At 27.8% G+C, this 26,128-nt stretch overlaps 1 protein-coding gene across 6 annotated transcripts; it reads right to left on the reverse strand.

Moving 5' to 3' along the window:
- Nucleotides 1-607: 607 nt before the first annotated feature.
- On the reverse strand, nt 608-20,928 carry sigmar (Tumor necrosis factor alpha-induced protein 8-like protein sigmar). 6 transcript variants are annotated; one of them, XM_016051593.4, is made up of 4 exons: nt 20,637-20,928; nt 14,454-14,495; nt 12,009-12,208; nt 608-11,059 (listed from the first exon to the last, which is right to left on the reverse strand). In XM_016051593.4, coding segments are annotated over exons 2-4 (567 nt in total). In that variant the 5' UTR covers nt 14,455-14,495; nt 20,637-20,928; the 3' UTR covers nt 608-10,693. The 6 variants fall into 6 exon arrangements, with proteins under 6 accessions (XP_015907079.1, XP_087007114.1, XP_087007115.1 ...); XM_087150988.1 differs by lacking the exon at nt 20,637-20,928 and adding an exon at nt 20,563-20,584; XM_087150989.1 differs by lacking the exon at nt 20,637-20,928 and adding an exon at nt 20,557-20,584.
- Nucleotides 20,929-26,128: the final 5,200 nt, after the last annotated feature.

Genomic DNA, 26,128 nt, shown 5'->3' on the forward strand with positions numbered 1-26,128 from the left:
GATACACATAAACAAAAAATGTAAACGTTTCAATATCTATCTTGCAAATACAAAGTTTTTTTATTTTAGCTACTTATTTTAGACATAAGCCAAAGCTAAAAATTAACAGCAAAATTTTAATAAATTTCAGAAAAAGCAGCTTTAGCAATGATTAAGAAGCTACGAGAAAAGAAAACATAATTCTCACTATGTGAGCATCGGTGGCTCAGGGGATAGAGCATTTGTCCCCCAATGATGGGATCTAGGTTCAAACCCTGCTCCCGTCTTGCACCGCCACAGTGCCGATGTAAAACACCGTCAGCGGTAAATGAATCATTGATCTGAATCCCCTTTCCGCCAGGCTAACAATAGGAGGTTATAGTGGTAATGCAAATGTTGGTTAGTTCCATCAAAAAGTTCTCCATGAAAGCTATTTTGTCCCAATGCTTGATCCACGAGTTCTTTTGTTTTCTGGGTTAGGCTCAAAATTAGAAGGCTACAGAGTTGAATATTAATATTTGTAAACCCAAAAATAAGTAATGAAAATTGGGTTATAAATTAAGTATTTAAACAGTAAATAAAATATTTATGTCAATGAGTCTAATGGAAAAAGAGAAAAAAAAGTTAATTCATAATATAAAAAACATTTTATTGTTTGTGAAAAATGTACAAGTACAGTAAAATGCTTATAAACATGGCAAAGTGGAGTATTGATAAATTCATTAAGTACAGTAACATTAAAATGCACAGAAATGAAAATGCATTTCAATAAAATTTGTTGTTTTGCAAAACACATAAAAAAAGGGAAGGAGAATAATGCTAGACTAGAAATGCCATTGGGGCAAATAAATGGCTAAAAAAAATTCATAAAGAAAGTAACAATTTTTAAAAAATTTTGTAGCATATTAAATCACAATATTCCTTCAAAACATTGTTTTACTAAGTCTTAACAACATTTATGTTCTTATTTTTCTTAATAATATTAGGACACTATTTTGCATCTCTTTGAAAGAAAAATTTAAAACTAATTAAAATTTAAAAATTAATTAAATTAGGATTTCATATATTAAGTTACAGTTTTCATTATTGAAGAAACCTTCATATATGAACCATTAAACCAAATAAGCTAGGCTATATTCATGGGTCAACATAGCACATATAGTTTGTTTATGGCAAGAACTCCCCCCGCCACAAAGTCAGAGGCTGTTGCTATGGAAACAAGAATAGCACATTTCAGGGAAGGTAACTTTTCTAGGGCTAACACAATAGACCAAAGATAAAGATTCCTTTTTTCTCGCTGACCAGAGCCAAAACCTTTCCTAAACAGTGACTGCACACCCCTACAGAAATAGTTATATCTCGTTACCATAGTCACCACCAGGGGTCCAGGCGAATGGTATGGGGAGTTCTTATTTTAGACAAACTATAGTGCAGGCTTTTTGCCATGTCACATTACATCGAATAATTATTAATAAAAAATTTTAACATAATAATATGATATAATACATATGATATAAATGTGTAATACTACACATTTAAAAAAATTCAGTCAATTTCATTTTAAATTTCGTTTTAAAGTGCAAAACCATTAAATATTTTTGGCTTATGAACACAGGGAGTGCCAATATTTATTTAACAAAAGTGCGATTTTCATTTGATTTAATGGTCGCACATCACATGCTTGATATTTAGTACATCATTTAAGCAAAATGATCAATATAATAATGAAAGACAAATAGATAATCCGAATAAATACAAACAACAGCTAAAATAATAAACTGTACAAAGTAGTGATTTTCAAGTAACTATCACGTTAACATGCTTTTTGCGTAACATATAATATATCCAAGCCACAAAAGCAAATTGAAAAATGTAAACAATGAAGTGTAAATGTAGATTAGCAAAATGGCAAAAAACATGGAGACAAAGTTAAACAATATAAGCCAACTATGTGAATGAGGAACAGAATACATAACTTGAAAACAATTAAACAATTGAATATACGAATTTCATATATTTTAAAGTATGCTTATAAAACCTTAAGTAAGGAGATCAACAATTAATAGTAAGTTATAAAAAACTAAGTTTAAAGTTATAGGCTCAACCAGAATAAAAAATAGTTTAAAAAAATTTATCGGTATATTTTACGTAATCCTACTATTCACAATTAATATAAATTAATATGATTAGTACACAAGAAAAAAAATATTCTTTCAGATCTGAGCATCAGTTCATAAATCTTATGAAGGAATTCGTTTTCCATGCCCAGATAGCATATTGGGAGATAAGTAGATTAAAAGAAAATTAATTACTGTAGTTAACAAACATTAATTAAAGTTAAGTAGTTAACAATTCTTAATTAAAAATTAAAATTATAGTCATTACAAATTAAAAGTTACACATTCTACATTCAAAAAATTTGAATACTACATGAAAATAAGGCACTTTAAAAACAATTGTAAGTGATGAACAGCATTTTCGATGTTTTGTTTCTTGTATTAAAAAAAATAGTGGCAAAATTTTATTTTTTTAAATCAGTTTTAGGTAAAGGATATATGCTAAACATTGATTGAGAAAAATATATGTTGTTGTTGCTTATCCCCCTTGGCTTAGACAAACTAAACCAAGTCCATAAGACCATGTCTCACAATTAAATAAAAAACTACACCTCCCTCATTCAACAGCTCTCAATATAATCTAAGATATGAGAAGGAAAAGCTAAGCAGAACAGAAGCAAACAGTGCAAGTCTTCTTGTTTCAGTTAAAAATTAGAAAACATGTTATTTAGATATGCATAGCTGCCAACATGGATAGGAAAAAATCCAGTAGATATAAACTTCATGATAATTGTTGCATAATGAGCTAAATATTTTAAACACAGTTAATTTTAGGGATTTTTACAGTCATCAAAATAGTAAACCTGCAATATTTTTCAGTTATTTCACATTAAATATGCTTGAAATGTTATGTATTATGTTTACTCACAATTTCGAATATTAATAGGCATTTAATTCATCAAAGATAGTTAAAAGATTTTTTAAATTAATTTAAAAACAGAGTTCTGAATAAAAATAAACTGAACATTTTGAGTAAAAAGAGTATTGAAATTGATTTATATAAATGAGGTTTGCTTCATTATGCATTAGTAATACTTAATTATTCAAGCAATAATCTGTACAACTATTTCAATAGGGAATTTTTTTTTAGGAAACTTACTCAATTTTAGGGAATTTTCTAAAATGTACAAAAACCAGGAGAATTTTAATTAAACCAGTAGAAACTGGCAAAATCCAGTAGAGTTGGCAGCTATGGATATGGCATTCTTCTGATATGAATTCTGTAAAGTTAAAAGGTTATACATAAAGTTATGTGGCTAAAGCTGAAAATGTTTTGTTGCTATTCTTTTCGTAGGTTTACATAACAAAAAAGTATTCAATAAAATAAAAAAAATCCTAAAATTACTTAGTGTATAATTAAAAAGATTAACTTTTATCCAATATGTGAGTTTGTTTAAATCAACAGAAGTTTGCTGTAAGTTACAATCAATAAGATTAGAAAACAGATTGATGGACATAGCATTTTTTCCCCTTATAAAAGTATTTAACTCAATTGAAACAAAAGTATATTTCTTCTTCCACCAATGAAATATTTTAGGTACACGAAATCGACAAATAAATAAACCTCAGTGCTAGTTACAGATAATAATAGTAAATCAATTAAAAAAATGTAATGAAAGGTGGAGATTGGAGAAATTTCAAATGTTAAGAAACATCAATGAAAATACTATTAAATGACACAAAAAATTACTTAAATAACATCACATTGAAACAGCGATTTATTTAGGACAACGTCAATTTTCCTCATTTGATATTTTATAACTCAGGACTTATTTACAAAATTAAAATGATTTAATACTAATTGTTAACCTAATAATAATTGTTAACTAAAAGCATGTTTTCTTAAAAGAGTGATAAGCTAAAAGTTTTGCATAGAGGAAAAAACGTTTGAGGAAAAGTACTAACAAAAATGTTAAAAAAAACAATAAAATAGTTTAGAATTACATTATAAAAAAGTAAATTAGATAAAACATAAACTGATAACCTAATACACAAAAAGATAAATATTTGTATGCACAAACACATTATGTAAAAAGCAAAATACATACTTATTCAACAACTAATATAATTTTAATGGAAATTTTGGAATATAAATAAACTATGAAAGATAATAAAATTTTAGTTAATAATAACTAGGAAAAATAATGTAATTAATACAAAAATAAAATTTTGAACCTATTCTAAGGATTACTTAAATAATTTTTGTAAGTAAAATATCCAAAAATAACAGAAGATTAGTTTCTATAAATATACTAGATCAAAGGCTATAAAATTCAGAAGACAAGATGAAAAAATTAATAAAAAGGTTTTACTAAAATGTGCAAATAAAAAAAATAAAATTTGGAACATTAACATAAAGCAAAAGCAATTTTTTTAAAAAAAAAGAGATCAATTTTATTTTAGAGAACTCACACAATATTTTAAGATAGATTTTTTTTTCTTTAATAACTGTGGTAATTAAAGTAAATTAATCTAATCTAATATAATATTTGGAGTAAATTGATCAAAAACAAATGCTTGCAATATAAAAAAAAATGACAAAGCAGCTTTTAAACAAGAAGAATAATATAACCCTAACTTACGTAGTTTGGAATCAACCGAATTACTACGCATAGAAATAGTACTCTCAAAAATGATTATATAGTTAGATAATACACAATTGAATACACATTAATGAATCATAATTATATACAAAACCTTTAAAGAAATTCAAGCATATAATCAACCAACATCACAAAAAATTTAAAAAAGATGGTTAATATCACAAGCAATCTAAATTCAATTTCACATAAACTTTGAAACAAGAAAACAGATTTCCTCTCACTAGTTCATAAGCACGAACTTGATTAATAAAAAAACAAACATTATTTGATCTACAATTTAAAAAAAAAGATTCAATATACAAAACCCTCTAAGAACAATGGAATGCAGCGGTTCTCAAAAGGTGTTCATCGGAACCTTAAGGTTCCGTAGGAGGGTCAAAAGCGGTTCTGAAAATTTGGTTTTTTTCTACCAGTTATTTTTTAAACCTGCAATTAAATTTTTATCTCACTAATTATTCATTACTTGTCTAAATTTATTCTATTCAAATGTGTGTGAAAAAAAACCCTAATAACAAATAATTGAATGAATGATCATCATCATCGATCATGGCATGACAAGGTGAACCAAGTCTTCCGAACTAGGTGTTTACAGTCACTCCAATGAGCAGTCAATAACTCTCATTTATGAAAAATTACATTAGTATTTTGCCTAGATTAAAAATTACTAAATTTAACATTGAAGAGCCGTGTTTCTCTGATAAGCATTTTTAACGTTTACAATATACTCTCGATATCTCAAAGAGACAGTTAAAAAAAAAAATTTGAGATAGAGAGTTTTCGAGATAACAAGTTCAGAACTAAATATGTTCTAAAAAGTAGACAAATATACTCTAAAATGTAGAGTCATGAAATATGTATTTAATGATAGTTAACTATAAGTCTAAATACAACAGTGATCATCTTATTTTTAAAAGACATAAATAATTATGCATTAAACAGAAAAAAATTAGTGTACATAAATTTTACATTGTGGTTTTTTTTCGAAAAAATTAGATTTCTATTTAGAAAAAAAATTTGAGATACAAGGTTTTGAGAAGAATCTCATCAACATAGGAATTCAAATTATCATTAGGTAGATATAGAATGCCAAGGTGGAAAATATTTTTTGACATAACAAGGTTTTAGAGACATCGAAGTTCGAGATTACGAGAGTATATTTCATTCTTTTTCCGCTTTTCTTTAAACAAAAACCCTGATTCCAAATTCATATTCAGTTTAATCTTTCACTAACTTAAATCAAAAGCTAAATTTGTGGGCTCCAAACCTGCAAATTCAAATATCTCCCTCAAAACACAAAATAGTATTTCAAGACTAGTGTTCATGAAACGATAGAATATAAACATTTCATTCATTCATTAACTCTTTTCAAAATAATTTATGAAATTTCAGACACTAAATATTTTCAAAATAATTAATAGTGTTTTGTTAATTAACATGTTTAGATTTGCTAATAAAACTTATTAAGTCTCTGGAGGTTTTGCCAAAGTCAAATCTAACATTTTCCATAGCTTAAAATTGGGAACCGCTGATCTAATTAACCCGCCAATAACAATGAAAACATACTTTGAGAATAAGATAAGAAACAAGTGTGGGTTGGAGAAAAACAACCAGCTTTAAGTGATGTTTAGAGGCTTTAAAAAAATTAATATTTAAAACAATTTTTTAGCTCATGTAATTCAACATAATCTCACTTTTTATAAAATATATTCACTTAAATTTTGAATTTAAGAGCTGATATACCAGTGAATTAATATTATATATTTAAAAAAATTTGGTGTGTAAATGTTCCATTTCATTCAAATTTCTTAACCCAGCAAGGCTTCGAATTTTAAGAAATGTCAAGCTCATGGAAATAAACTGTAAACACAACATGTTAAAATAAAATACTGTCCACTGTTTTTTTTTTTAATGTGGAATGTAATTTTGCTGATATTATATTAAAAAAAGTTTTTCATAGCTAAGTGTCACAAATTAAAATATTCTTATTTAAGATAAGAAACTAGAGGCCCAACAATAAGGACACCTTAAAGAAAAAAAATTAGCAAACTATCACTCCTTAATACACTATTTCCTTGTTTAATAACATTAAAAAAAAAAACTGTTTTACTTTAAGGAGAAAACTTTAAGGTAAAAAACTACTTTTTAGGTCTAAAAATATCAAAATCACACTAACAAAAAAATTATTAATGAAAATAAACCATTGGAAAATGTAGTGAAAAGTTAAAAAAAATATGTACAAAAAAAAGAAATATATTAAAATAATCTCATTATTTGAAAAAAAAAAAAGAAGAAGCAATAACATTAAGATAAACTGTATCAATGCTTACCAAAATAAATAATGGCAGGATATTTTGAATAAAACTACAGATTTCACACATAACGTTCCAGTCAGCAAGAATAATGCTGAATACTAATATTAAATGTTCGATGGCATAATATTGTAAGTCTAAAAGCTGAATACTAAATTAGGTTACTAGCTTAATAGATTACTTTCAAACACATAAATATTTTAAATATGTACACGTTTCAACAAGAGATCTCGTTTTAAATTTTCAGAGTTGTTCTCGTTTTATGTGGACTTTTTGAGGCCCTAAGTTGCAATGATAGTTGGGGCACGAGGTCGGTTAATACAGCAGTAATACATTTGAACTCAAAAATTATTACTTTAATTGATTAAATATTGTTCTTGAACAAGTGTAAAATCAAGGATCGACTTATACAATGAATGCATACTAGATTTCCATTTGAAGTTTAAAATAGGGTTAACTTATACACAAGAAAATACAATAACTGCATACTTTCACTTTCAACTAAAACATAGTCCCATTTCAGAAACAGAATCAACGTTTTCCAGTTTTTCTTAAGTTAAAAACCAACTCTCAATCTTTTAAAGATATACTTGAAGCTTTTTTTTTCTAATTTATTTGTAGAGATATTAGAAAACTTTTGTACTCTAAAGTTTTCTAATATCTCAACAAATAAATTAGAAAAAAAGCTTGAAAAATAAATTTAAAAGATTGAGAGTAAAAAATTTTTGAAGCAAAAAGAAAATTATGTGTTTTAACTCACACACACACACACACACACAAATCAATCAGTCTACAGAGGAGAGGGGACCAACGCAATAACTACCACTTGGCACACACCACAACCAATATACAGTAGAGAACCGATTATCCGGAACGATCGCTATTCCAGATAACTGATTTTTCCGGTTTTCTGAATCGCTACAAAGAACTGTTTTTTATTGTCAAACTCAACTAAATATATATATATATAGTATATATATTTAGAATAATTTTAAAAAACTTTTACTTCTCTTGAGAGTATAGGGAACTAATGATTATTTCTAAAATGATGGTAAACATCTTTTAAAAAAGAAAAAATTCTGAAATCTTTTGAGGAAAAAAAAATTTATTTTTTTCTTAAATGGTGGGAAAATGCTTTGAATTTCGTTCCGGTTTTCTGATTTCCGGATAAGAGGTTCTGTACTGTTCAAAAGCTCTCTCAAAATTGATTAGTAGAACTCTAAATCTATGATAATTGGCCTCATTTCGAATATGATATGCACGGTTAAGATTGAAAAACTTCAAACAGTTACAAGTAAGTCAGTAATTATCACTACATATCTAATATAACATGAACAGTATATAAAAGATTAAAAAGTTTAAAATTCATTTGTTACTCAAACCATCTATAAGGCATCATAAATTTATGGTACAAAACTATGGCACAGTTTCATGCAAAATGTAGGCAATTACATGGTTTTACAATGAGCACATAACATACAAAAATGGCATCAAATTTCTTTAAACACTTCCACACAATACTAAATTTGGCATCAAAATAATATATCATGATGTTGTTTAAGTATTTATCAGGAAAGTATTGTGCAATTTATAACAATTAGAAAAAGAAAAAATTATATCTGATTTTTTCCCCACAATATTTGTCAGTATACAATTTACTTTTAAAGTATAGGAACAAGTATTATAAACTACAACTATATTTAACAAAAAATATCAGATATATTTTTTAGAATTTTTTTTTTTAATAAATAAGATTTAATTTAGTCATAAATAAGGGATACTTTACAAATATTGCATTAGAAAATAGAGGCTAAAATGCTGAAAGAATAGAACAAAATATTTGAAATAAGTTAATTTTAATACAATAGGGTCATATGAGATCATTTAGTTAAGTTTTTCAAATTGAACATATGGCTATATAAGTTATAGTTTTAAAAAAATAAATTTTAGAATTAGTTTTAACAGAATAGAAAATCAAGCAAGAGATCAAAATAATTATTAATGATTGTTACAACTTTCTATTTTTTTTTAATTAAAAGAAAAATAATCTAATTATACCAAAAATCTATTTAAATAGAAAATTAATTAAGAGTATTATCCTAATTAAAATAAAAAATAATAAATTTTTATTATTGTTTAATATGTATAATGCAATAATGTTCCTACTATTTTAAGCGATAAATATTAATTAATTTCGCCTCTAATCCTACTATCTGGGAAGTAATTAAGACATGTAAGGGTGATTTTTTTCTAAGTCATCGATAACAAATATGGCAACTTTGCTATCTTCTTCATATTTTAAATGCAACTATGCATTCTCTTTTAAGTATTTCAATAGCTTACACTACAAACAACTACATTACATAATGTTGACTTCTACATTTCAAAAAGTTTAGCTGTTATTCAATATTGTGCATAATTTTAAAGTACACAAATGTGTGAGTCTGTATACTTGTGGAAGCACATTTTGATAGTAAAATAAGACAGATTATACCTCACAATGAAAAACACTTATAAACGCTCAAATCAAATATGTATAACTGCAAAAATTCATTATTAAAAAATACCTGTTTTTAAACAGATGTGTACAAATCTTTTTCTAAATATACATGGACAATGCAAAAAAATTGCAATAAACATGGCAAGTGTATTGTAATGTCACAATAACTAATCAACTTGTATTTTTAACATACAACTGTAGATAAATGAAAACAATTCGTAAGCAAACATTAATAATAGTAACTATGCAAATAAAAGTTTTAAAATAATTAAATAAAAATCTATTTACTCATTATATGATTAATTATGACAATTATGAAGTAGCATACATACTACTTTAATTACTAAATTCAGTACTATGTCTTAAAAGTTTTAAAACAAAATTATAATGCAAATTGAAAGGATTACATTATATCAAAAGCTAGGAACTATATTTAAATTACAAACTGGTACATTGTCGATTAAAATCCATTCAAAGAAGAATGAATAAAATATATCAAATTGAATTAGTAATTCAAAACACAAAAACTTGCAGAAAAATCCTTGAAGGAAATTACAATTAAGATTTCTTTATAAAAAGCTTAAGCGTTATAAATCAAGCACTAAATTAAAATGAGCATGCTAAACTCAGTTTACGATACCTAATGCATACTACTATTTTCTTGTAATCTACTACCCTTGTTTATTACAAAAACATGTGCAATCTTTCTTAAAAATGTCTTTTAAAAACATTTTTCTTTGAATTTAGGATTATTAATGTACAACAACATCTTCCATGATTATTACAAAAAACATGTGCAATCCTATAAAAAAAACATGCTAAATTCAGAGTTAGACAGTTTCTACAATCTATAACTCTTGTTTATTATAAAAACATAGGCAGCATTCCTTAAAAATTCCCTTTAAACCTATTTTTTTTCCTGTAGTCAGTTTCCTTTGTTAATTACAAAAACATGTGCGATTCTCCCTTTAAAAAAAGTGTTTTTAAGGCATAATTCCTAGAGATTAAAATTCACTGGTTTTCATTCTTTAAAAAAAAAGGTTCCGTGTAAAAATTTGTTTTTTAATAAAAGGACACTGCTATAAGAGATATATGATTAAAGAGAACCATCTTCCATAAGCCTATGCATGCTGGACACAATTCTTCCCAAAATGTCTTTGTGGTGACTATCTCTGCTAGATATCATTAAAGAGAACCATCTTCCATAAGCCTATGCATGTCGGACACAATTCTTCCTAAAATGTCTTTGTGGTGACTATCTCTGCTAAACACATCATCGAGAAACGTTGGACTGGCAAAAAAGTTGAACACGTGCTCTATTCTGTTGATGGATTTCTCCGTTAGGTGGCGGACAACTAAACTCTTGAGAAGGGCACAGCATTCGTTTAAAGATTGTAGGAGAAAATTACGATCATAGGAGAACTCGACCTCATAGAAACTGATGATTGCCATGGCTGTGGAGTGGAATTTGTGCTTAAATTTTTCAGCTGTCCACAGTTCCTCTTGATTGAATTGGTCATTGCGATACAAAATTCCTATTTTGATTACAATCTGGAATAACAAAATGCAGCATTAAGCAATTAATCTAAATTATATGTACCTGTAAAATTACAAAAGTGAAATGTACCTGTAAAGTAAAATGGTATCGTTGAAAATTTAATCTAAAGTTAAATGTATTTAAACAAAATAAATCAAAGATCAGAGTTTTTAAAACTGACATTGAAATGTAATTCAAAATACATTCAAAATTTCAGCTCTATAAACAAAAACTTTCCTCGGTGTCGAAACACTAAATGATGGCATTTAGACAATATGAATACACCAAATTATGGTGTTTAGACAATGAGGAAAGTTCTTGTTGATTAAACCAAAACTAATTTTAAATTCTTAAATATTAGATTCGATTTTCAGACATAATTCTGCACTAATGGTATTAGGTATTTTGAAATACTAAGTACAAAGTATCAGATAAATTGATAGAGACCCTATATGGAATTAATAAATTCTTTTGAAAACCGCTTCACTTTTTATTCTCAAAATTTCTTGCAATTTTTGATAAAATCTCAATCTTTTGGTTGATTTATCTATTCATTTGTTCAAAACAATCTAAACTCTTATTTTCATGTTTTTCATACCATACAGGTTCATTTCATACAGGTTTTTCCTACCATGCAGCAACTATAACAAGTCATACTTGTTACACAACTAAAGTTAATATGGAATAAATTTGATTTATAATTTCTAATTATACTGAAATCAACAGAACTTTAAAGCTATTAACTAAAAATAAAATAATTAACACACTTAGCATTAATTTGCAAAATAAATTTTTAATAAGCATTTTTTAAATTTCTACATTTTTTTCAGCATGCACTTAGATAAGTTTATAATATCTTTGAGAATCAATTTCAAAATATTAAAAAACAAAAAGTTTAACCTGAAACAAGATAAAACATAATTTTATTAAAGTATTTAGATTAGATTTAGAAATAAAACTCACTTTTATAATATTCTTTACGACTTTTTCAGCTTCCTTCTTATTACCAGACTGACTCCTGCCAAGTTTATAGAGATTGTCCAGCAGATTTCCTGTGGCGTCATCGATAAATACTTTTGCAATACTCTTGTTTGCCATACGACTAAGCAACTTCTTCTGAGCACGGAAGCCAATGTCCTTTGCTCGAAAGTTCGAATCACCCACTGCAACAAATGCACAGGGATAATAAATAACAAAAGAGATCAAAATTATGGCAATTAGGTACGTTAGTCCAGAGACACAAAACTTTGACTCAGACTAACATAAAATTATTATACAGTAAATGTATAACATCTCATGTGTAGAAGTTATAATGTAAAGTTGCTATATCGTACTGAGTTACTAAGTTACGTTGGTCCAGGGTCACAAAAATTTGACTTAGACCAACATAAAATTATTGCAGTAATAAAATTATTACATAAAGTTTTATCAGTAAATGTATAACCTCCCATTATGTGAACATTATAATGTAAGGTTGCTATATCGTACTGAATTACTAAGTTAATGAATCCGTGGATCAAAATACTAAAAAAATAGACACCTATTTGCTAAACGAGTAAGATATGTATTTGTAAAAAAAGTGAGTTTAAATGACAATAACTCAGTTTGCATCAATAAATTGCAAAGATTAATGTTAAAATGTTTAGAATATATTTAATTTTTTTGAATGACATCTTTTAATATTATGCAATAATTATTGAATGCAATATTAATGTAGGTATTGATACATTTTATTTGAGTAATGAAAGTATCAACAAATGTAAAAACAATATAAAATAGTTACAATTTATTGTTAAAAATATTGATATTTGTTGACTATAAACCTGTTAGATTAGCATCATGATATTAGAAATCTTATTTCACTTAGGCGGTGTGTAATGTTTGTGTTGATATTGAATCAGAAAAGTTCATGTGGTCCCTACAACTGATAAGTACCACTATTCACTTTTCTCAAATGCCACCAAGATTTTGCAAAGAATGAGACCAATTGGAAAAGCCTCCAGAAAGTATATTGTGTCTTCTTTTTAGTCACATATTTGTAAGCTCATTACTATTAGCAAGGTTGGCAAGTTTCTGCAGAGGTGGTTAAAACCACTGGTAGAAACCAGTTAAAACTGGCATGGCATAATGCTTTTTCAGCCACATTTGTGGCAGAAACTGGCAGAAATTCAGAAAATGACATAAAAGTAAGTACTGAGATTGACATACAATGGATAATTCATATAAAAACAATTAAATGTTAAACAAAGCACAATTTATTTACAAAATTATCACCATTCAAAATCAAATATCACATTGTTTGCACTCTGCAGTAATCTATAACAAAAGACAAGTTTTGATGCAGTTTCTAAACCTAAACAATTTCTCAATTTGCTATGCACGAACGAGAAATTTAACTGTTACTGCTATAATAATTGGATTGTTCCCATGCAAATTATGTATTGAAAAGAAAAAAACTATTTGAAAATAGCTCTATTCAGTTATGTTAAAAGTTAAATGTTAATGATTACTGAATTTCAGTTTAATATAATAAATTAAAATCTAGTATTTATATTTAATATAACATTACTTTATTCTTTATTTTATGTAAATATTTGATATACTGCACTCTTTGTATTTAATATAAACAAATATTTACAATTAAAAAATTTGTTACAGTTACATTTTTCAATTTACTTAAGCAAAATGCCATTAAGCAATTACTAGAACCAATATAGACATTTCTGCCAGTTTTTACCGGTTGTAACTAGTTTCTGCCACTGGCATGGCAAAAAGCAGTTTCTACCGGCAAAAAGCCAACCCTGACTATTAGTCCATATGCTTTTAGACTCAATAGAAGATGAACAATGAGTAAGTTGCGTGGTGCTAAGAAACATCAGTGGCTTACAAGGGGAGATTTCCACATCGTGACCTGTGTTCCAACATCTACATATTTTTCTTTTTTGGGAAATATGAAAGTTTAAAATCCATTCGGCACCATCGCAATTGTAGTTGGTGCAACAGATCACGATACGGAAATATTCTCGCTTACAAAGTGCCTGACATTTCACTTAACCTACAACATAAATACATATTTAACCATCTTATAATATATAGGAGATATATGTATAACAACAAGGTGAAATATTTTAAAGATCGTCTTAAATGCCTTTTAAAGTTCATGGAAAATCATATCTAATTTTATAACATTCAGTGAAGATTAAATAATAACTTAAGTTACATTTTTTCCTATTTATTTGAAAGAAAAAACAAAAATGAAAGAAGCAAATACATACATTAATTTGATTACCTAAAATAAATATAACAAGAAAATGTGAATGGCTCAAAGATATTTCTCCAAGAGTAATAATTGCTTTTGTACAAAAAAAAAAGAAAAAAACTACAGAGAACTTATTTGCAAATACTTACTGTTATTTAGCAAAAGGAGTTCTTTAAAGTAAATCAATAATCCTGCAAAAAATGAATTACATTCAATAAGTAACATGATACACAATGCAATACAGAAATTAGTGAATATTAGTAGTAATTATAGCGAATGTCTAGAATCTTTGTTTAACCCTTTAAAGGCAATTTTTTTCTAGTGAATTTATATTAAAATACTTCTGGACTTGAGATTGATTTATAAAAAAGATATTTGTTTGGCTTATCATATAACATCAATTTGATTTTTTAGACCATAACTTGGAAGGGAGAAAAGTGGGATTTTCAAAATTTTACCTACTATCAAGAATAGTTGATAAATTTTGAACTTCTGTGTTCATAAATAAACAAATAAATAAATTTTGTACTTTTAACTACAAATAAACTCTGTGGGAAATGATGAAATGAACAAAGGGATAAAGCAGAGATGTTTTCGTTCATTTGATCAGTTCTCTTGTTGCAAAGGTGCCAACTTCAACTTCCCAAACTAGCTATTCATAATCTGAATTACAATAATATATGTAACGTTAACAAAGTTCAAACTAATGCAATTTAAAGGTGTCCTAACTACTTAATTTTATTTAGGTATTATTTAACACCGTTAAAATTTATCAAAATGAGTTATATTATATAATAACTGAATTTGGATATCAAAAAAATTTTAACCATACTTTTCAACAAAAAATAAGCACATTTTAAGTACCTTTTAAGCTCTTTACAAAAAAAAATAATCATCATTAGGATCTGTGCAATAATAAATAATAAAAATTTCTATCGTTTATAGTTCTTAACAGAGTTGGCCATTGATTACAGTAATCGATTACAACTGTAATTGATTACAGATAATTACAGCTATGTAATCAATTACTTGTAATCACGATTACAAGTAATCAATTACTTGTAATCGTGATTACAACTTTCAAAAAATTTTGCTTACAGCTGTAATCATGATTACAATTTTGATTACAGTAATCAATTACTTGTAATCACGATTACAAGTAATCAATTACTTGTAATCGTGATTACAACTTGCAAAAAATTTTGATTACAGCTGTAATCATGATTACAATTTTGATTACAGTAGTCAATTACTTGTAATCACGATTACAAGTAATTGCGATTACAAGTAATCACAACAAAAACGATTACAAGTAATTATGATTACAAGTAATCAAAATATATGATTACATGTAATCTTGATTACATGTAATTTGATTACATGTAATTGTGATTACTTGTAATCAAACTATACGATTACAAGTTATTACGATTGTATACTATAGTCAAGTTTTTTATGTAAGTATTCATGTGTTTACATATTTTTATGTACATAGAATGTACGCACGCATAAGCGTACAATTTGCGATTCCTATACATACAATGTATGCACAAACGTTGTTTGTACGTACAATATTCATAACTATAGTGTAATATACTTAATGCAATGCGCATATGCTTAGTACATATAATTATGCATTTATGATACATGTACGCATGTATGTTAGTTTGTACAAAAAGGCAATGTTTTGTATCTTTATATACATAGACAATGTATGTATGAACGTATATGAAAATAAATTATTGTTTATGCGTTTGCATGCTTTTATGTACTTAAGTGCATATATTGTACAAATTTACGATAATAGCACGTATATGCAATGTACGTTTGTATATAAAATTGTACGTATTTGCGAACAATATGTAAGAATGTTATTTAAAGGTACAATATATGCACATAGTTGCGTAAATAAAATGCGTACATGTATACATGCATATTTATATGTACATCGATATATGTTTACGCAAAGTATGTACTTATGTACAACTTACGTATGTACTTGTATAACTACATACTTTGTTAATACTCATGCGCATGTAATGCATGGATGTACAAAAAAATAGTTATATGCACAATGTATGCATGTGCATACAACGTATACATGTACATAATTACAAGTAATGTACAAATGCATGCGTACATTTAAATATATGTAATTACAATATACACATACATTGTGCATACATTAAAAAAATTTATATGAGTAAAGTTATTAAAATTTGTTTTAAAATTTATTCTAAGGCATATGAAACTCGACCTCATATTTTTTAGAAAGCAAACGATAATTTTATTTGGAATTTCTAAATATTAATTCCACACATAAAATTTACCGTTTTTCTTACCATTTAAAAAATTTCTATGAATCATGCATTATGTTATAAAAAAAATAAATCTATATTGTCAAACATTTCATGAAAATACCTGAAAATAATTTTTTATTCAGAGAATTTCAAAATGATATAGAACAATTAAAGCTGAAAACTAAATTTAAATATCGTTTGATTTTGTCATTTAACTTGCTTGAGTCATTAAAAGTTAACTTACATGCATTTTATTTATTGCATTGTACACATATTTAGACATAAATGTAATGTACATATGTATACGTGTAATGTATGTACGCATGTACAATGTATGTACATACATTCATGTATTGTACGTGCATATATAGTACATATGGATATGCATACATGGAACATACGTGTATTGTACATGTGTGGATACATTCATTGGACATATATACATTGCACCATATGCATAGATAGGGATAGCATGCATGTACACATGTAAAATTTGTACGAAAGAATTATGCCCAATATATTTATGCACATATGTACTGTACATGTACACGCATATGTACATTATATGAACATTATATGTTCATTTCATCATATGTACATTATATGAATATACATCTGTACGCTATATGTATACACATCTGTACAATATATGCATCTCAAATGTGTGTATGTACGTACGTTATGCATGTCGAATGCATGTATGAATATATGTGAAATATAAATACTCCCAATGTACGTACAGTCGTACACAAATGTATTATGCATATTTGGATACTTACATTGAACATGAACATATTATGTACATGTACATAAATACACTGGACATGCATATCATGTACATGTATACATACATATATTGTACATCCTACAGATATGCCTATATTGTACATGCATACATATATTGTACTGTTCATAAATAAATTGCACATACATGCGTGGGACATACATTGTACAGACAATGTATGTATGTTCGTACAAACACAAGTACTTGTGTATACATGCATACATGAACATAGATATACATTTTACATACACAAATATTTGCATAAAATGCATATATTCATTGTGTATAAATGTACATGTCTACATTGTTTGCACATACATACGTAATTATTATCTATATACATACGTACGTATATTTTATACCTACAATATAAGTGTATGTACATGTGTGTGAAACTAAAATGTCTGAACATATGCACTAGATAAAATCATATGTACATACATTTTAATTACATTCATTTGTACGTATACAAATACGTACAAAATGCAGTACATGTTAATACGTGCAAAATGTATCATAATAAAATACATTCTACTATCTACTGTAAAATATAATCATTTATAAGAATACAATAGTCTTGTAATCGTGTAATTAGATTACATGTAATCATTATTACATGTAATCAAATTACATGTAATCAAATTACATGTAATCATATATTTTGATTACTTGTAATCATAATTACTTGTAATCGTTTTTGTTGTGATTACTTGTAATCGCAATTACTTGTAATCATGATTACAAGTAATTGATTACTGTAATCAAAATTGTAATCATGATTACAGCTGTAATCAAAATTTTTTGAAAATTGTAATCATGATTACAAGTAATTGATTACTGTAATCGACTATGTAATCATGATTACAGCTGTAATCAAACTTTGTAATCACGATTACAAGTAATTGATTACTGTAATCAATATTATAATCATGATTACAGCTGTAATCAAAATTTTTGAAAATTGTAATCATGATTACAAGTAATTGATTACTGTAATCAAAAAATGTAATCGATTACATTTTTGGCCAACTCTGGTTCTTAATTTATAAACCTAAAATTAATAAAATTCAAAAACATTTCAAAAAACTTTACATAATCATTATAAAATAAATTGTTTCTGATAAATAATGCAGAGAAAATTGTGAAAGTCATGCATTTTTTTGTAATTAGAACAATCGACATGGCAGAGAAAAAAAATTCTTTTTCTAAAAGATAGAAAATTAAACAGTTTCTACAAACCCCAAATATAAAAAAAGCACCTTTAAGCACTTTTTTAAAATGCTACACATCCTGTATAAAATCATTTAAAAATTGATTCACATACTCCCCCCCCCCCAAAAAAAAAGTTAACCAGTTGAGAATAATCCTAACAACATGAGTAAACATATAAACAGAGATAATTTAACTAGTGGGTAATTATTATAACTAAACAGTGAATTATTTTTTTAAAAATGGAATATGAATAAAACAGCAGTGTTTTTAAGGGATGGAGGCTTATTTTTACATAAAGGGCACAGAAGGCACTTAAAAAGGGAAGCAGGATGGGCTGCCCTTCTAAAAAGGCTTAAAAGTTAGATTATAATGAAAAACTTTGAAAACAGTGATTTTTAATACTCAACTATTAGACAATAATCTAGACTAGGAAATGATAATAATAATGAATTAATTGTAGTAGTTGCTATTCTATTCTTGGTCTCTCTCTTAATTACATGTAAACTTTTACAAAACTCATCAGTGGTTTTTCTATTTTATTATTCTGTTATCAGCAGAAGGCCATATATACCATAAGAGGGGAAATAGGATAAGAAAATAATTAGAGAAAGATAGACCACAACATTTTAAAGATTATCCAAATTTTTTCAAGTATAATTAAGTCTTTATAGATGAATAGTACTTTTTTGTTTATAATATTATATTGAAATTAGCAAAAAATATGTCATATATAAAAAAGATATTAGAAAGAAAAAAAAAATTTATCACAATTTATAAAAAAAACACTTCTTCTAAGATTTAAAAACTATTAAATTAATCACTAGGAAATTATTCTAATTTTTAATTATTCTAATTTTAATTTTCATTTCACTATTATTCTAATTTTTAATGTGATTAATCTAATGTTTTTAAATATTGCTTGCTTCATTATTATCTAGTATTAAAATTAAATAAGAAGAAATTACTTTATTTCTCATTTTTAAGTAACAAGATTTAAAAAATCAGAAAATAATTTATAATTTTTAATGATTTTCAGCAAGATCATCAAAATATTATTTTAATTGAATGTCTTATATAAAATCATAGATAAACTAAGATATAATAATTTAAATACTATTCCAAAACACATTTGTAATTCAAAAGTTCCATGTCACCTACTGTTAAATACAAGAAGATTTGACACCGTTAGCAACAGATTTCAATAATATCAGAGCACAATTTCAATAACATTTAAAATCAAACAGTTATGATAATAAAGCTAAAAAATGACAACTCAAATATCTCAATGACTAGATGTTTTGTAATAGCCTATTAAACACTTCAAAATAATGTCACCACAAATACAAAATATTAACCAATATTTGGAAAAATAAAAACAATTTGAAAAACTCTAATAAAATACTTCATATTAAAATGTATATAAATAAAACTTCAAAAATAACATTCGTTCATAAAATAAATAAAACAAACATTGTTATCAAAGTAGATCTATTTCGTCTTATCTATAGAGATAACCTCTATCTATTACAATCGATGGAAGAAGAAATCCGGCATAACTTTAAATGACAGCTCATAATAGATAATTACAAGTCAATAAATAAATCCGATTTAAATATAAAGTAAATAACATTTAAACTTATATAATATATATAAAGAAGCTAATAAAATAATGCTCAACTATGGTATCTATCTTAATAAAATATATTTCGAGTTTATTATTTATTTCTCCTTCCGAAAAAACATAATTGGCAAAACAAAGTCAATCGTTTATTATTAAACGAGGAATTTCCGACATCTTCATTTCCGGGAAAAGACAAATTTGAATTTTTTGCAGCTGCAACAAAATAAAATAATTTATTCATTGCAAAAAGATACAAATTATACTAATTTTGACTGAACGAACTCCTAATAAAATATATTAATAAATAATAAGAAATATCAATACGAAAGTGATACAGAAACAGCATTGAAACTTTAGTCCTAATAATTCTCTCTGATATTTTCTACTTAATATTGAAACGAAACATTTAACTTACCTGTAATTAATTACTAATACAAGTCAAAATCGCGTTTCTTTCTAGTATGTAAGTTTAATTAAAAAACCGGCGTATGTCCACAAAAAATTATAGCACTAGCACACTTCATAAAATCTCTTTAGTGAAAAAAATTCTTTGGAAGTAACATAAAAAAAAATTATGCTTATTAATTTTCAATCATCATGAACTTGACAAGTCAGTTATAAGAAAAGGAGAGGTCATCAAAATACAATTAAACTTTGTCTGATAAAAAAAATAAAAAACAAACAATAAAAGTTTATTCATGATCAAAGTTGTAGTTACATATCAAAACTGAATGAATAACCATAAAAAAAAAATTTAAGATGGCGCTACGGGTAATATTCGTCGCCGAACTTCCGAATGACTACTCTCGATTTATTTTATGACTAAGTTTGAAAAAGCGCATCTTCCAATGTTACTATGCTTGTAGTCTTTAAAATATAACGCGTTCTTTCATTTTAACTTAGCTCAATCCGTTTAATTTTGACTACTATGATGCAACCGGAAAAATAACGAACAGCGATATTTTACACAAATATGGTCAGATAAGGGATAATACTCAAAACATGGCAAAGCCTATATAGGCCTTATTTATGTTGTAATATTATTCTTAAATTTATGTAAGACATCTTAGAGTTTATAAATTACACAAAACTCTTAGGGAAGGTAAAAGTACGGGTAAGTTTAAACACAAATCACAATAATAAAACTATGGGTGGTGTTTTCAATAGAAATGTAAACAATAACAATCTCGAGCTCGGGACCTACTCTAGTTCCGGTTAAAAAGTTTGCAGCTGCTTACTACATGTTATTCTTATAGGTGATGTTTTCAAACAGATAATTTTGTTTTCAATAAAAGAAATAAACTAGATAATTTCTGACCTCAAATCTGCCGTATTTCATAAGATATTAATGTTAATATGTAATTCTGGGGAGTTTGGAGTGAAAATTTGTTTTAGTTATTTTGTTATTTATTATTTAAAAAGGTGACATGGTTGCTAGATTTTGAATAACTCGCTTTTTTGGCAGTCTTGATTTGGCCTCTTTCCATTTGTTTATTACTGTTTGTTCGTGTTGCAAGCTGTGCACCATCTTACGTTAGTGTTAACACTTTTAGTATTGTAAACAGTATTGTTAGTATTGCAAACATAAGCAATAAGTAATGAAATGCATTGTTTGCAAGAATCTCAAAACAGAATGATGCCAAATGGCTTTAAAATACAACTGAAACAGTAACCCGGAAATTTAGGCAGTCCCGAGCTTGCAGCGCTCCCTAGCGTAGAAAACACCATCCATAAATGATATAGACTCGCGAAATGGGCTACAGGTGGCGTAGAGCAGAATTTTCCACCTCCAGCGAGACACAGTGGAAATTTTCGAAAATATTTGTGTTAATAAAATACGAAAAATAATAAGAAAGGAAAAAATATCATAGTACTTTCCTATATAACTGGGAAGAGGGGAAGGGTCAAGCTATGGAACCGGTCTTCTACCCACATGGCGTATTCGAGCATTGCGATAGCGAATATTTGGTTTTTGAATTAATCCATAATTTTCTAACTTTGACCATATATTTTTTTCAAGGTCAGTAAACACGAGACCAAGCCTCAAAATTATAGACAAATTAGTTTTGGTACTCAGGAACCTAAATGTAATATTGTAAATGAATGATTCCCTATATAATACAAGAATATAGCACATGCTCTAACTATACTTAAGGCCTATATCTTCTCTTATTATTAACCTATAATTCTGAATTTTGGTGAGATATTGTTATAACGCAGTAAACTACCACACCGAATGGCAAAATTATAGACGAATTAGGAGGTGTATTATGAGGTATGAGATGTTTTCATTGCGCTGCAAAACCGCGAAAATAACTCAGCTTGATTTTTTGTTCCGCAGACTGATGACCATGGTCCCGTAGTGTCAGATGAAGCACATAACTGCTATTCCCAAGAAAATGAGTTCGAGTCCCGGGGGCACCTTTCTGAATCAGAGATCATTTAGCGCATTAATGCAGTTAAATGCCATCAAATTTAGCCAATTAACAATTTTGCCAACCTCTTTCACCTTTTCTGGCAACCCCATATTCAAGCCATGTGATTCTTATACTTAACTATGATCGTCTTTTGAATTTTGATTTAAATATATTCAAGTATGAGTTGGAGACACAAAAAAAAATCCCCATTGAAAAAATTATCAGATATCGCTCACATCTTTATTAAACAAGAGATTTGATATGTTAAAACAAAAAGAGTTTTTTTAACCACAGTTATACAAACATAATAGCGTTACTTAAGGGTCTTATTCTACTAAGAAAAAAAAACGAATTTATTTCTTTTCGATTTGTTGCTTTTGTTGGCATATCCGCCAAGACAAAGTCAAGTAAAATTGGGGACTTTAGAGATAAAAACAAAGCTATTCTTTCTCAACTTTGAAAGCTAGTCTATAACTAAGTAGGAAACTTTATTTTGTTCTGAAATTAAACTAAATGGGCGAATAATGTGCTTTTTGACATTTAGGAAAGTAAAGTAAAAGTAGGAAAAATATTTTATTTCCAATTTTCCCTATATTTTCCGGGTAGAAAACTTCATTTTCTTCCCAAATAGTAATGACGGAGCGAACAAAATGTTTCGCCCCTTCTGAAATTTCGACGTGCGCAAAAATAAAGTCAAGAAATATTGATAATTAAAAAAATTTCATTCTTTGAATCTATTTTCCAAATAGAAAACTTTGTTTTCCTCTGAAATAAAAGTGAGGGGGTGAAAAATCTGCTTGCATCTTCTGAAATTTAGGTGGTACAGAATCGGAGATTGATCGTACACTGGTTCAGATCAAAATTACAATCTGTGGATCAATAAATGAATGTATGAATGGTTCCGCCTTGTAAAGCGGGCTGTGACGAGTGTGACTGAAATCGTATTGTTGGGCATAAATGGCAGCACTGAGTAAGAACCACATCATCTGCCTTAAATTCACTTGGTTTCCCAAGCAGGCTTGCTGGCATGGTAAGTGGCAACAGAAACAACAACACAATTATAGTATAAATAGTGAACAAAATGTTCTTTGCTATATGGAAAATACTGACTTTTAAAGAAAAGAAAAAATGATGAATGAGAAACAATTATGGGGTCGAGCGGTCTCCTAAAGCGGAGTCTCTTGGAAACATAAAAATATTTAAATAAATCTAGCCACCCTTAACGTTCAATTAAACGTTCAATTTTATTGCTAAAATAATTCTGTTTAATAAATTATATATTTATACATCATGTAACTAATTGTTAACTTATTTATAGAATTTAAATGTTGCTTATAAGTCTTGGGAAGTGCAATGCCTTCATTATTTTTTTTTCTTAATCACATAAAAATAAATTCTATTTGCACTTTTTTTCTGAGTGATTCAGAAGTTGAGTATTCAGTGATTCAGTAATCTTTTACAGAATTATTTTTTTATTGATATTATGTTAAAATAATTTATTTTTAGATTGATTTATAAAATTAGAGAAAGCAAGCTCATCATCTAAAAATAATTTTATTTTTAAAACCTTATTTTATTTTTTTTGTGTGAAGGTAGGTAAGATTTTCTGAATTATATTTATTGTGATGAATAAGCCTTAAACCAGCACTTCTGTTCCTAAAAATAACAAAATACATAAGTTCTATTATTATGCACAAATTAACTTGGTGAGAGAAGATCAAACGAACAAATGCGTAAAGCACTAAAAAAATATGCATCACACGCAGGAGTGCCTCCAATGATGTGATCAACGACGAACCTGGATGAAGGAATGGCATGAAGTCGTCTTTTAATACGAATCCAGGTTCTGAATACAGCATCACGATGGCAGCATCCGTGTTTGGCGACATCGTGGAGAACACCCATTGGTATGGGGTGCCATTGGATACACGTCTCGATCACCTCTTGTTCGCATTGCCGGCACTTTGAACAGCAGCCGTTACATTTTTTATGTGTTGTTGTTGTTGCTAATTCCCATCTGGTCTGACGGGGTCAGACCAGATCAATGAATCCGTTGACATTCAGAAAATCCGAAACCAGAATGGGAGAGGAATGAATGTCATTCCAGTCCAGCCCTAAACAGTTCAAGATGTGCTCAGGTGATGCCTGGTTTTTTTTATGTGTTAAGGCAAGTTACTCTGCCTTATCTTCGAGGCCACCCTAAAGCTACGTTTCAGCAGGGCAATGCACGACCGCATGTTGCCCGCCCTATCCTGACCTTCCTTGACTCAGAACATGTTCGCCTGTTACCCTGGCCATCATGTTCTCCTGATCTCTCACCAATTAGAAACGTCTGGTCAATGGTTGCCAAACAACTTGCACGCCACCACTCGTTAGTCACTACGGTCGATGAATAGTGGCATAATGTTGAAGCCAAACGGAATGCTGTATCCGTCCATGCTATCCAATCTCTGTTCGACTCGATGCCCAGGAGAATAACTGATGTTATTGCTGCCAGGAAAGGCTGCTTTGAAAACTGATTCCTCAGGTTCTATGCATTCAAATATTCTGAAAATTTAATCGTTTGTTCTTCCAACTATAATGCATGTGTCCAATAAATATCATTCTGTTATTTACATTCCTTCCTGTTGTTGGCAATTTTAATGGCCAGTAGTATATATATATATATATATATATATATATATATATATATATATATATATATATATATATATATATATGTAACATAAAAAGCTTCAATTAATCTTTTTATGTTAGTTTCTTTGCTATAAAACAACTCCTACTTAATTCCTAATTAATTATTCTATTCCAAATTCTTTCTCACACTTTTAAAAGCCACATCCTGTTCTTAAATCTATTTTTGGCTCAACTATGCATTTAATTAAGAGCAGGACATATCTCCCTATGCTCTGTGTGGGAAACGCTAGATTTCTTTCATAAACCAGTAGTAATCCTTATCACTTCCCTTTTCCCCTCAAATATAACAAAATAGAGGAAAATTCCTTTGCTACTTTCCCTAAGATAAAAACTTAAGCACACAGTTTTTGAGTGCGATTTTGAGCTCCGCCTTTGCTAGAAAATGTCTTAAATATACTATGTGAAGCTAATAAAATATTTTTTGCCTTCCAACTGCTATCTGCGTGGCCTAACATCACTCACCATGACTGCTACCCTTTCATATATATATATATATATATATATATATATATATATATATATATATATATATATTCCAGGTTGAATATTTCTGACTACGATTTTCAGAACCACAGGATAAAGTTATCTTTCACGTCTGTTGTCCAAATTTCAAGATCCTAGCACAAATAGTACTGGATTATAAGAAACAATGATACAAACCCTTTTTTCATTTTTATCGAATTTTTATTCCAGACTTTCACCGCTGTTTTGGGTGTTCAACTTAAACTTACAATTTGCAAAATCCATGAAACATAGATAATAAAAGGGAAGATCAGGCTCAGAATTGCCTCAA

Source organism: Parasteatoda tepidariorum, chromosome 9 (genome assembly GCF_982258835.1).
Source record: "Parasteatoda tepidariorum strain Cologne lab strain chromosome 9, Ptep-v5.0, whole genome shotgun sequence".
In the NCBI taxonomy this organism is placed as follows: domain Eukaryota; kingdom Metazoa; phylum Arthropoda; class Arachnida; order Araneae; family Theridiidae; genus Parasteatoda; species Parasteatoda tepidariorum.

Coding starts and splice junctions, on each gene's coding strand:
- sigmar (XM_016051582.4), bottom strand. CDS start 20,567: ATGCTGTTTCTGTATCACTTTC. Junction 12,209..14,453: donor ACTCCTTTTGCTAAATAACA/GTAAGTATTTGC, acceptor CATTTGTTGCAG/TGGGTGATTCGAACTTTCGA. Junction 11,060..12,008: donor TCGTAAAGAATATTATAAAA/GTGAGTTTTATT, acceptor TTGTTATTCCAG/ATTGTAATCAAAATAGGAAT.